Source organism: Pleurodeles waltl, chromosome 11, assembly GCF_031143425.1.
Source record: "Pleurodeles waltl isolate 20211129_DDA chromosome 11, aPleWal1.hap1.20221129, whole genome shotgun sequence".
NCBI classification, from domain to species: domain Eukaryota; kingdom Metazoa; phylum Chordata; class Amphibia; order Caudata; family Salamandridae; genus Pleurodeles; species Pleurodeles waltl.
This window is the reverse complement of record NC_090450.1, coordinates 934663265-934676101: the sequence shown is the minus strand read 5'-3', so window position 1 is coordinate 934676101 and position 12837 is coordinate 934663265. Positions and strand designations below refer to the sequence as shown.

Below are 12837 nucleotides of genomic sequence, written 5' to 3'. Positions count from 1 at the left end.
ATTGTGACGTCATCGTCGACGTGCAGAGCTAGAAGAAATTTCCATCTAAGCTGGCGCGAGGGGAGAATTCTTTAGGTGAGGAATCCACAGTTAGTTAATGTATCCACCGGAAAAAGCGTTACCAAAGGTAAGTAACTTATTTGTTAGGTCGAGTAGATCATTCAAGCTACTCGACCTGCAGGTCTAGTAATATTTTTATGATTTTTTCGAGGCCTGCATTATCAGCGCTGCAAGGGCCCAAATGATAGGATGTAAGTTTTTAAGGGTACTTTGCTTTGTTACAGATATGTGTAACCCTCGGGGAGGGGGTGGGGGGGGGGTCATTGAGGCAAAACTCAATATTTTCAATTGTGCCCTGAGGAAAACTAGACTACATTTTCTGTTTCTTCAAAAAAGTCTGTAAGTCAACCTTTGTAGTTGCATTGTAAAGCTTCCCTACTACAAAGGGTGTTTTATTATTCTTCAAATTCTAACTGGCTACTTAGAACGTTGCCTCACGCGTCTTCCCATCCCAGTGACAACAGTTTCAAGCACTGAATAAAGTTCTACTGGCACCTATCTGGTGTGGCTGCGTGAAGCACCCTCAAAGGTCCTTGACTTTTTTTTAATGCATGTATTTCACCATAATGAAGACCTAGGTAAATTTGACAGTGATAAACCAGTATGCAGTCTTGTATCAGACCTGCCATGGACAATCTTTAGTACGTACTATATAAGTTATGGACAAGAAGTGGTAAAGCCTACATGCCTGGCTTGCACTGCTGATTGCTATCAAGAGAAAGGCTGTCTTTAGGGGAAGAAGCTGAATAAGTCTAACTAGTTGGGCTGTGAGCCTCTGTTGTTAAACCTCTGCCAGGACTAGGAAGCTTGTTGTGCACCACATCTTTGATGCATGTCTGTGGAGTACGGAACTACTGCCACATCACCAGAGCTACTGTGTAAAGTCAATGCACAATGTAACCCTCTGTGAAATGCAGTCACCTTTTATAATTAATCAAACAAGGACCAGCTTTAGCCTGATGCTATAAAGGACAAGCACGAGCAGGCTTTTTTTGTATTGAGTTCCAATCAGTACAATTTCAGTGCATCTTCTTCGGTACTGAGCTTTGTGCTCCAACCTAGGGTGCTAGCTCCTACTAAAATCATTTACCATTTGGGTTTAAACATTAAGCAGCATTTTGATCCTTCATTTGTCTCAATTCCTGTAGAGCTGCTTTTTGAAAAACCCTGAGGGAGAACTGGAAATTTGCTGAATTGGATTCCCACCCTTACTTTGAGCTTAGGTAACGCTCTCTACCGTTACTCACCAAAGGTGAGGTACCTGAACGAGTGCTTCTGAATGCACGTCATAACACTATGGCTATTGGTCACACTAACAACATTGCTTTATGTTCCTTTAATTAAGGTTACTCCTTTACAAGTACAGTCTACTCCAGTCCTAGTTTATGGCGTGGATATTGACATTACAGATGATCTTTATGAAATATATTATGAGAGAGCCCTCTCTGAAGGCCTTGGCAGAATGAAGTAAAATTTAACACTGTGGGTCCATTTCAGATTGTTCTACCCACTCTGTACCATATGTATGTGGTCTCAAAAAGATTCAGCGTCTGTTCCCTACCATCGTTGCCTAAGAAGGATATAAGACTCCGACAGAGTCTTTCTAAATTCCAGTGAGCCTGTGCCCTCACATGTGATGTATATACTTGTGCTTGTAAAGCATGAACTGAAGTGGGAAGAAATGGAAAGCACATAGTAAGAGGGTGTGTGTCGATTCAGGGTTGTTGACAAAACACTTCAACTCTGTGATATCAAAGGCGAGGTCCTGGATTGGTTCCTTCATCTGAGCTAGCTAATTAGAGTTACTTTCCAGCCTGATGTTTGCCCCTATTAAACCTTTTTGGGCATGTGCTCCTACATTGTGAAGCTGTCCTCTTCATCTCAGAACAGACTCCACTCTGAGCCTTCCAGTTATAACTCTTTAGATGCAAAATACATAACCCCTCAAAGAACCCTTCCTGGTAGTGGTTTGTTGTCGACTCAGTTGGATGTCATGTGGCTGTCATGGAAGAGACTCCGGGACCTCGTTGGGAAATGAGGGCAGCATCAGAGCTGTATTGGCCCCCTCTGACCTGAATCACTTCTTGTTGGTATAATGGTTCCACTTTATAACTGGCACTAATCCCAGTTGCTAAGCAACTGGAAGATGGGATGGAAGTGGTGGATCTCCAAGATGTATTATTGCCAGTCACCATCAGGAAAGCTGTTCATGTACTGAGTTTTGTGTTAAAATGTCAATGCTATAAGTAGAGATATCTAACCTGCAGACCTAATTCAGTCCTAATGATGTACCCTCTATTGTGGCTATCCATCTTTGATGGCTGGGAGTACATACTTTTAAATACTGGCACAACTGGGTAATCAAAATCCGCATCTCTAGCTGAGACTTTACTTAGTCGATCAAAAGAAATTCCAAATGACTGACTCATTCTTGGAGACTTCAAACTCAGGATCGTGTAGAGTGCTCCTGAACGATGGCATTGTCTCACACAGAAGGGTTAGGAAAAGCCAAATGGATTAGACCGTGCACTGTCTTGCCGTAGGTATCGCAACCTCTTCATGGTTTAAAAGCATGGTAGACTTCGTGGTATCACACATTTGTATAATCACTTTCGGCCTAGCTAAGAATACAAATTCTGCAACATTACAATCTGTTTGCTGGAAGAAAGAAACGTATGCCAGCCACTAGTACCTGCCTAAGATCATGACATGGGAGGGCTCATTTGTAAATTTGAGAGTCAAATACTTTAAATTCTTGTTGCAATAATGCTGTTCGAGAAGCACCTTCTGTGAGCACTACTGATTAGCATGTTTTGCAAGTCCCAGTTTTAAATCCTCATTTGCTACATATGTCCTTTAGGAAACGTTTGTGTTAATAATTTTTATAGGTGCTCAATGAAGTCTGATATTTTCTTTTGGACAAATCTGTATTGCACATTTGTATTTTGTTAGGGATTGCACTTAATGATTGCAGCTGACTGAGACGATTAAGTGGATTTTTAAAATGCCCAGTGCATGAAGTATCTAATGATGTTGGCTGTATTTATTAGATTTCGTTCTGCGAAGAAGAGCGGAGTATCCTGACCCGCAGTACGAGCCCGTGGATTCCACAGTTGCAGTACGCCTTCCAAGACAAATCTCATCTCTATCTGGTGAGATTCGAGTGGTGTTCCACTTTTCTTCGTTTGACAGTGCATTAAGGCTTATGTGACTTAGCAAGACAACAAACTTTTTTTTTTTCCTGTTATTGGCATGTGCATTGAAGGGATTGGTTAGCTATAAATAAAAAGCACAGTCTTCATTAGATCGTAGAAGAGCTATTGTTAACTTATACGATACGAAGTTGCTATAGGACTCTGAAAAGATTGTCCCGTTTGAGTAAACTTGAGAGTTTGTGCGATGGAAGTAAGTTTAATTTCCATGGTTGAACAGAAATGACCTAAGGGGAAAGCATGGGCGATTGACTGTTGCCTGTGAGAAACTGGGGCAGAGCAAATTCGAGAGAAGCCGCCACTGTTTTAGGGGTAGGTACGGCTGCGTTGAAGCAGCAGCAAGTTGAGGACATTTATTTAGAATCCAATGACATGAAGTCACATGTACATCACACATAACAGGCCTAAACTAATCCTGTTCATTGTTTTCAGGTCATGGAGTACCTACCCGGAGGGGACTTTTTGTCACTGTTGAACCGTTATGAGGACCAGTTCGATGAGAGCATGGCCCAGTTTTACCTTGCTGAAATGGTCCTGGCCATTCACAGTGTCCACCACATGGGTTATGTACACAGGTGCGTCAAAGGCCATCCTTGTTATTGCTCCATCTCTCAGTTTTTCACTTTTGATCCCTCTCACCTACTTACAGTTGCAGCTAGTAACTTCTCAACATACTTCTACATCTCTGGCAGTGCTTGTAGGTAGCAATGGTGTTGATGCATGGGGAATTTCATAAAGTAGCCTATTATTGGTTTTGAAAAGATACAAATATTTATTAGAAAATTGCCACCCAAAACGTCCAAGTAATTGCAAATACGATGAGCAGTGCAGCAGTGAAGAAGAGAAAATGTTAAAACAGTACTTTAAATTACATTTTAAGGGAATCTTCTAGATTGTAGCAAACGTGAAAGGTTTAGTCCTTTAATCGTCTGTGACTTCAAAAGTGCATTTAGCACTCATGTCCCATGATACCATTAGTCTGCTTGTGCATTTTCTGCATTAGCTACTTCTGGGACGATTGGCGAGTACTATGCTTCGCAGTATGTGCTAGCGCTCTCTTTTGGTGCATGTGTACCTGGGATGAGGTTTTGGGAGAGTGCTCTATGTTTATCTGAATGATAGTGTCTGTCTGGGCAAGAACAATCCATGCGTCTTCTGTGACTTGTAGTCTGTTTTGATGAAGTCTCATTGATGCCTGGTGCAGGGCTATCTGTACCACGTGATATTAATCAGTAGCAGGCGAATGAAAGTGACAGGAAAGCCAACCAATGGCAAGCAGCAGACGCGCTGCAAACCCTGTATGCTCTTGGTGAGCTTGTGGTAAGTCTTATAAATGACTGCATTTGTACTGTCTAGTGGGAAGACCTATGAAGCAACACGCTTGTAATTTGTAGTAGAGGGTTCTCCAACGAGAAGATGGTGAGCTGCCTGTAAGAAGTTTTTCTGATGGATACAACTACCTGTGGACACCTCCCATGGCGCCAGCATTCGACGGAAATCTTCTTACTAGTCTCTGCACGTCGACGAGGACGTCACTCTAGCCACGCGACGCCGTCTGACGTCATACAGGCAATAAGAGGTCCTCGACGACGTGCCGACGTCAGTTCCCTTTTTTCCGTGCATTCGAAACGGTTATCTTCGAGGGAGCAACTGTTACTTTTGTGGTTACAGTGTATTTTTGCTGCGTAGTCTTTCGCTGTGGTAATAATGTCGCAGAGAAAGTCTGGATTCAAGCCTTGTCGTGAGTGGAGGCAAGATGTCAGTGACGGATCCTCATTCCGACTGCCTTTGGTGTTTGAGCTCCGACCACGACGTCTCGACTTGTGATTCATGCCAGCACATGAATCCAAAGGCCCTCAAGGAACGTGAGGCGAAGCTGTTTATGGCGAAATCGAAGGAGAAGCATCACAAGAAGTCTTCTTCGCCAAGACATCGGCGTCATCGAGACTCCCGGCGCCGTAGAGAATCTCGGCGTCATTCAAAGGAGACTCGTTCCAGGTCTTCGGATCGGCGCCGAAGGACATGGGAGATCAGTCCCACGGTTACGCCGCATCCTTCGACGCCGTTGCCCTCTCCGGCGTCTCCGACTTCACCTGGACAGGCGTCGGTGATTGAGGTATTGGAGCCTCAGGTGTTATCTCCGGCGTCGCAGACGTCGAGGCCGGCGTCTGGGTCGCCTCCGAGACAGGCACCCCAGTATCCGGCTTTTCCCACCCCTGGAGCCGATAGTTCCGCATTCTTGAATGCGATGTATGCCATCTTCCAACAGATGGCTCTAGGGGGTGCTCCGGCTGGGCCTTTGGCCTTTTCATTGGGTGATCCTGCGCCTCTTCGGCCGGCACCCTTCATGCCCTTTCTCCCTTTTGGGAACGTGGGCTCGGCGCCGGTGTCGGCGCCGGTGGCCGCTCCGGTGGCTTCAGAGGGATTGGCCCCGGGGATTTCCATCCCGTCGACGTCGGGATTTCGGCCTGTGACTCCGGTGGGTCCATCTGCTTCGACTGCTCTTTCGTCGGCGCCGAAGTTACCTGTGGCGCTGGACGCGGCGTCGGTGGCTTCTGAAGATCGGCGCCGATCTTCGACTTCGGCGGAGGCATTGTCGACTCCGCGTATTGAACAACGGCTTCATTCGAGGAGACGTGCTCTCCGTGTATTAGAGGAGCAGGAGTACCAACGAGCCCTGGAGGAAGGAGAGCTAGAGGACTCGGGTGATGGGCTGCGTGGTCTGGAGTTGGCCAGTGGGCTGGACACTTCCCCTGAGTGGGATCTTTCGTCCCCGGGAGAATATACTGAGGAGGCTGCTTCCTTTCACGCAGTGGTACGGAAGGCAGCTAGTTTTTTGGACCTGCCTTTGCCGGTGGTGGAGGCTAAACAAAACCTTCTAACAGAGGCGCTACATCCGGCCTCAGCTGCGGCGGAGCCTCTTTTGCCATTTAATGACGCTCTGCTGGATCCGGTGTTAGAGGTGTGGAAGAGGCCGGCATCTTCCCCAGCAGTTCACAGAGCCGTGGCCAGGAGGTATCGGGCGGCTCCAACTGACCCTGGTTTTCTGTCTAGGCACCCTACGCCGGAGAGCTTGGTGGTGCAGGCCTCCTGTTCATCCAAGTCAGCGCCTGGTTCTTTCCCGACGGTGCCTGGGGACAGAGATTCAAAGAAACTGGAGGCGCTGTCCAAGAAGATTTTTTCGTCCTGCAGTCTGGCGTTGAAGGCCACCAACGCAACCTGTATCCTGGGGAGGTATATTCATGCTCTGATGGATGACATTTCCTCATCATTTACAGAGCTTCCCCAGGGTCTTTTGGATGTTGTTTCAAATGCCCAGGCTGCTGCGACCCAGATTATCCAGACTGGACTGGATACGACCGACTCGGTAGCCAGAGCAATGGGCACAACTGTGGTGGCAAGGAGGCAGGCCTGGCTCCGTAACTCGGGCTTTTCTGCGGATGTACAGTCCACATTGTTGGATCTCCCGTTTGATGGGGACAAACTGTTTGGAGCCAAGGCTGATTCGGCCTTGGAACGTTTTAAGGAGAGCAGGGCCACGGCTAAGTCGTTAGGGCTCCAAGCTCCTTCTACCACGGCCTCTTCCAGATTTTTCAGGAGGTTTCGTGGATTTGGGCGTGGCTCTTCCTCCTCTTCCTTTCGGGGAAGATATCAGCAACCTGCCTCTTCCCATCCCTATAGATCTTTTAGAGGGAGAGGTAGGGTCCGCACCAGAGGAGCCTCTCAGCAGCACTCTGCCTCTTCCTCATCCTCTGGCGGGGTGCAGCAGGGGAAGCAGCCTTAGGCTTCCACCATTTCCCACTCACTCCTCTCCTGTAGGGGGAAGATTACAGCATTTTCTCACCAAATGGAAGACTGTTACAACGGACACTTGGGTTCTCAGTATTGTGGGAAAAGGCTACACCCTTCCCTTTCGGGAGTTCCCGCCCCTCATCCCGCCCCGCCCTTCTTATTGTTCAGAAAAACACCTCCTGTTGCTAGAACAGGAGGTACAAGCCCTCCTTTCAAAGGGCGCGGTGGAGTTGGTCCCAGAGCAGGAAAGGGGTCGAGGATGTTACTCAAGGCATTTCCTGATTCCCAAGAAGGATGGTCGTTTGAGACCAATCCTGGACCTGAGGATCTTGAATTGGTTCCTCAAGCAGGAAAAGTTCAAGATGCTGACCCTAGCACAGGTGCTTTTGGCGTTGAACAAGGAAGACTGGATGGTGTCTGTCGACTTGCAGGATGCTTACTTTCATATCCCGATACTCAAGTCACACAGGAAGTATCTCCGGTTTGTGGTGGGATCGCAGCACTATCAGTTTGCGGTCCTTCCGTTTGGTCTTACTTCAGCACCTCGAGTCTTCACGAAGGTGATGTCGGTGGTTGCGGCAGAACTCAGAAGGAAGGGGATAGCAGTATTCCCTTACTTGGACGACTGGTTGATCAAAGCCAAGTCCCCGGAGCTTGTGTCGCATCATCTGCAGTCAACAACCCAGTTGTTGTTCGACCTGGGTTTTTCGGTGAACGAGCCCAAATCTCACCTAGAGCCCTCTCAGCGCCTCCTGTTCATAGGGGCAGTACTGGATACAACATTGGGTCGGGCCTTTCCTCCGCCTCAGCGGATTCAAGATATTCAGGATTTGGTTCCAATGTTTCGAAATGGAGCGGTAGTTCCAGTCCTCAAGGTCCTTCGTCTGCTCGGTCTGTTTGCCTCCTGCATTCTGTTGGTCACGCATGCTCGCTGGCACATGAGGGCTCTTCAGTGGGGCCTCCGAAGGCAGTGGTCTCAACACAAAGGGGATCTAGAGAGTACTGTCGAGATCTCCAGAGATGCTGCTGTGGATTTGAAGTGGTGGATTGCAAGCAACAATCTTTCACAAGGAAAGCCGTTCCAGCAGTCGCCACCAGTGGCCACAGTCATAACGGATGCTTCCACTCTAGGGTGGGGAGCTCATCTGGGGGATCTGGAGATCAAAGGCCTTTGGTCTCCAGAGGAACAGATGTTTCACATCAATCTGTTAGAGTTACGGGCTGTACGTCTGGCTCTCAAGGCCTTCCTCCCTTCCCTTCGTGGTCAGTCGGTACAGGTCCTAACGGACAATACTACCACGATGTGGTACATAAACAAGCAGGGAGGAGTGGGGTCGTACCTTCTCTGCAGAGAAGCTCTTCGACTATGGTCCTGGGCAAAGGACCATCAGATTTGCTTGATAGCAAACCATCTGGCCGGAGTCTTGAACATGCGTGCGGACAGTCTCAGTCGCCAATTCTCGGCAGACCACGAGTGGCATCTCCATCCAGATCAAGTCTGTTTAATCTTCCAGAGGTGGGGGTTTCCTCGGGTAGATCTGTTTGCCACTCGAGAGAACACGCATTGTCCGTTATTCTGCAGCCTCCAGTATCCGATGCAGGAAGCGTTGGGGGACGCGTTTCAAATAACCTGGTGCGGCCAGTTGCTTTACGCGTTTCCTCCCATACCCTTGATTCCTCGAGTATTGAGGAAGATTCGCCAGGACCGGGCTCTAGTCATCCTAATAGCTCCGGATTGGCCAAGGAGTGTATGGTACTCCGACCTTCTCCAACTCTCAATGTGCCCTCCGCTCCGTCTCCCTTTCAGGGCAGACCTCCTCTCGCAGTCGCAGGGGCAGGTTTTACACCCCAACCTCCAGAGTCTGCACCTACATGCCTGGAGATTGAACGGGGCAACCTGAGTTCCTTCTCTCTCCCGCCTGAGGTAGTGGATGTTATATTAGCGGCCAGGCGACACTCCACTAAATCTATCTACGCTAATAGATGGTCTAAATTTGTTGCGTGGTGTGGAGAGAGGCAGATTGATCCTTTGCATGCTCATCTATCGGACGTTTTGTCTTTTGCTCTGTCTCTAGCGCAGAAAGGTTGTGCAGTGGCTACCATTAAGGGTTATTTATCGGCCTTGTCAGCCTTCATATGTCTTCCAGACCAACCATCTTTATTTAAATCCCCTATTGTTATCAGATTCTTGAAAGGTCTTCTAAATAAATATCCTCCAAAGCCATTCGTTATTCCTCAATGGGATTTGTCCTTGGTCCTGACTTTCCTTATGGGGTCCCCTTTTGAACCTATGCATTCTTGCCCCTTAAGGTATTTGGTTTTAAAAACAGTCTTCCTGATAGCTATAACATCAGCAAGGAGAGTGAGTGAGTTGCAGGCCTTATCAGTAAAGCCCCCTTATACAACTTTTTATGGGGATAAGGTGGTGTTGAGGACCAAGGCTGCTTTCCTCCCGAAGGTTGTTTCACCTTTCCATTTGGCTCAGGCAATTACTTTGTCCACGTTCTATCCTCCGCCTCATCCTTCCAAAGAGGAAGAAAGACTGCACCGTCTGGACCCAAAGAGGGCGTTGAGCTTCTTTATTGATAGAACAAAGGATTTCAGGCTGGAGGATCAGCTGTTTATTGGATACGTGGGCAAGAGGAGAGGAAAGGCAGTCCACAAGAGAACACTATCCAGGTGGGTTGTTCTTTGCATTAAAATCTGTTACTCTTTGGCAAAGAAGGATCCTGAGGGCATTAGAGCTCATTCCACCAGAGCTAAGTCGGCCACTTCGGCCTTGGCCAGAGGTGTTCCTGTGGTCGACATCTGCAGGGCCGCAACTTGGTCGTCCCTTCACACTTTTGCAAAACATTACTGTTTGGATTCTGAGGTTAGAAGGGACGGCCATTTTGCACGGTCAGTGCTGCAGGATTTCTTGGTTTGACCATTTAGGCACCCACCGCCGGGTGTGGTACTGCTTTGGGACTCTATTCATTAGGTGAGGAATCCACAGGTAGTTGTATCCATCAGAAGAACGAGTTACTTACCTTCGGTAACGACTTTTCTGGTGGATACATTAGCTACCTGTGGATTCCTCACGGTCCCACCCGCCTCCCCGTTGCCTTTCTGGTCTTACCAAGTAATCCTTGAGTACGCTCCTCTTGGTCTTCGAGGGTGCAATAGATGTTGTATATAATATATTTATATATGTATATATGTATATATCTTTGTGTATATATTTGATGTGTATATATATTTTAAAAAGAGAGAGTTATATATATATAAAAGATTTACAGTTATTCATGCAATGTTGTGTATTTTTACAATGTTATGGGATGTTGCCTTGCTCTTTCATTGCATTGCCTGGTTGTTCTCATGCACGTAAAAAATGATTGGTACTGACGTCGGCACGTCGTCGAGGACCTCTTATTGCCTGTATGACGTCAGACGGCGTCGCGTGGCTAGAGTGACGTCCTCGTCGACGTGCAGACTAGTAAGAAGATTTCCGTCGAATGCTGGCGCCATGGGAGTATTCATTAGGTGAGGAATCCACAGGTAGCTAATGTATCCACCAGAAAAGTCGTTACCGAAGGTAAGTAACTCGTTCGTCTGTGTGCAACATTTGGGTTAGTTGAATTACTGCATGTTTGCCAAACTGTATTCAAGACAAAATGAGTGTATTTCCAGAACTCGTAAGCTGATGTTTAAAGAAAAATGGCTGAATTTCCAAAATATACTTAACGCTGATTTTTGATAGATAAATACTTATTGCTGATATCACTTTTGTACCAGGCACCATAGCAACTGTGGGTGTTATATATTACCCACGTAGAGGCATTTCAAATTGAAAAAGCCTTTTTTACCCAACTGCTAACAGCCTTGCCTGATGCTCTGAGGTGATCACTGCTAGTAACCATGCATATGGTGGCACTAATGTAACCTTGCTTCATGTGGTCACTAGTCCAACACTAATAATATTAGTAGCTCACAGTGATTTTCATTGGACATAAACAGCCCTTCTTACTCAAAAGGTTGGAGACGCCTGATGTAGGACTTGACAAATGAGCATTTTTGTGTACCTGGATGGACTTTTGAAAAGTCTGCACCCTGGATTAGACAAGCAAAGGAAAGGCTTTACAAGAAAACAGGGTGTAAAGTGGCAGCCTGTGGGAAGGGATCCTTTATGGGGTGTTCTGCATTGTGAAGCATCATGTTGCTCTACAATGCAAGTTCTTACTAAGGGACTTAAATCTCCTCCAGTTCCTTCCCTTACCAGAAACTCTCGACCATGTCTAGGCTTGGTAGAGTGACACATATAATGTGAAAGTAAAGTGAGGTTGGTCTTGCTCAAGATCTCTGCAGTGAGTTATTAGTATTGTTGGATGTGCCTAAGCATTTCTCTTTTCGCTGGTTGGTCGGTTGTTCCTGTGCCAGGCAGATGGCTTTGTAGACAGGTACTGGGTTCCTGTGGAGCGGGCTGTGCTTTGCTAACTACGTTGCTTTAGTACCTTTTATGTGGAGGAAGGAAGGAAGGGCCGGTCTGGCATGTTGTGATACTGACTGTGAACCAGGCAAGGGGTGGTTGTTTTAGCTGAAGCCCGGCTTGTGTTATGTATTTCTTTCTGTAGCCGCATGCTGGGGGGGTGTTGCTGGCTGGTTGTGCTCTCCTGGGTTCTGTGTGTGATGTCTTGACGGCTTCAGTCAGAGGGTGCAGACCGAGAGCAGCAATGGAGAGTGATGGCTGGCTAGCAGCAGTCAGGAGCAGGCATGTCTCCACAATGAGGAATAACTGAAGGCTTGCTCTTTTCCATGTACAGAGACATTAAACCTGAAAACATTCTCATTGACCGCCTGGGACACATTAAGCTGGTGGACTTCGGATCATCGTCCAGGCTGACCGCTAATAAGACGGTAAGAATCTGCTTAGCCGGGACTTTAAATCTGTCAAGAACTAACACATGCCAAGTACCTAAGTTTCTTTATTTGCAACTGTAGTGCACCAGTGCAGTGCTTATATTGGGGGTGTAAACTGGCTCTGGGTTAGTGAGTAACTGCACCTCTGTTTCCATATCAGACACTGGGGTTAACCTGTGGGAAATTACTTTGTGGGGTTGTGTCTAGAGTAACTATAAATACATTTAAAAGATTGCATTTTTATAGAACAGGGATAGCAGCTGCTTGGTAGCAGAAGGGCATTTTCCAAATGTGACGAATGTAGCATTCAGCATCTCTGCTGCTGTCTCTGCGTATATTGGTTCTTGGCTGAGGTCCATTTCTTTCCACCGTTCTTTGCCACTCTTTTAGGCCTGGCTGTACAGTGCAGTAGCCCCTACCTATTGTTATCGTCTCTTTAAAATATACATAGAAGTGGGGATCTGCTCGACACAAGGGAGTATTTCTCTCTCACGTCATGCTATTGGATGTTTAGTGTCTCCTACCTACTATGGAATGGCTGCATTGCAATTCACTAGGGAATAGTTTGTCACAAAGTAGACTGAATCCTGCTATAGTAAGTAATTTGTCTCATAGATGCAATGTTTACTGAAAGCATGTTTTCATCTTTTTTCACTGTAGCATTGGTTTCAATGTTTTAGTCAGGATTCAAAATGCAATCCAGCCTGATCTATTGGCTTGGCCAATAGTTGTTTCTTTTGCAATATTCTAGTTTTGAAGTGTAAAGCAAGTATGCATTTAATGTTCGACATAGCTCATCCCAGCATGTGACGCAATAAGCAACCACCTATTTGTTCAAACGGCCTGCGTCATAGACAGTGGTCTATGTATAGACACG

General features: G+C 46.8%; 1 protein-coding gene across 2 annotated transcripts in view; it reads left to right on the top strand.

Moving 5' to 3' along the window:
- The window catches only part of CIT (citron rho-interacting serine/threonine kinase), a 1039445-nt gene that overhangs the window by 64337 nt on the left and 962271 nt on the right, over positions 1-12837 (top strand). For both annotated transcript variants that reach the window (XM_069215034.1, XM_069215033.1), the window contains exons 5-7: positions 3111-3212; positions 3705-3847; positions 11864-11957. In XM_069215034.1, the coding sequence (XP_069071135.1) occupies positions 3111-3212; positions 3705-3847; positions 11864-11957 (339 nt within the window). The remainder of the gene's footprint in view (positions 1-3110; positions 3213-3704; positions 3848-11863; positions 11958-12837) is intronic.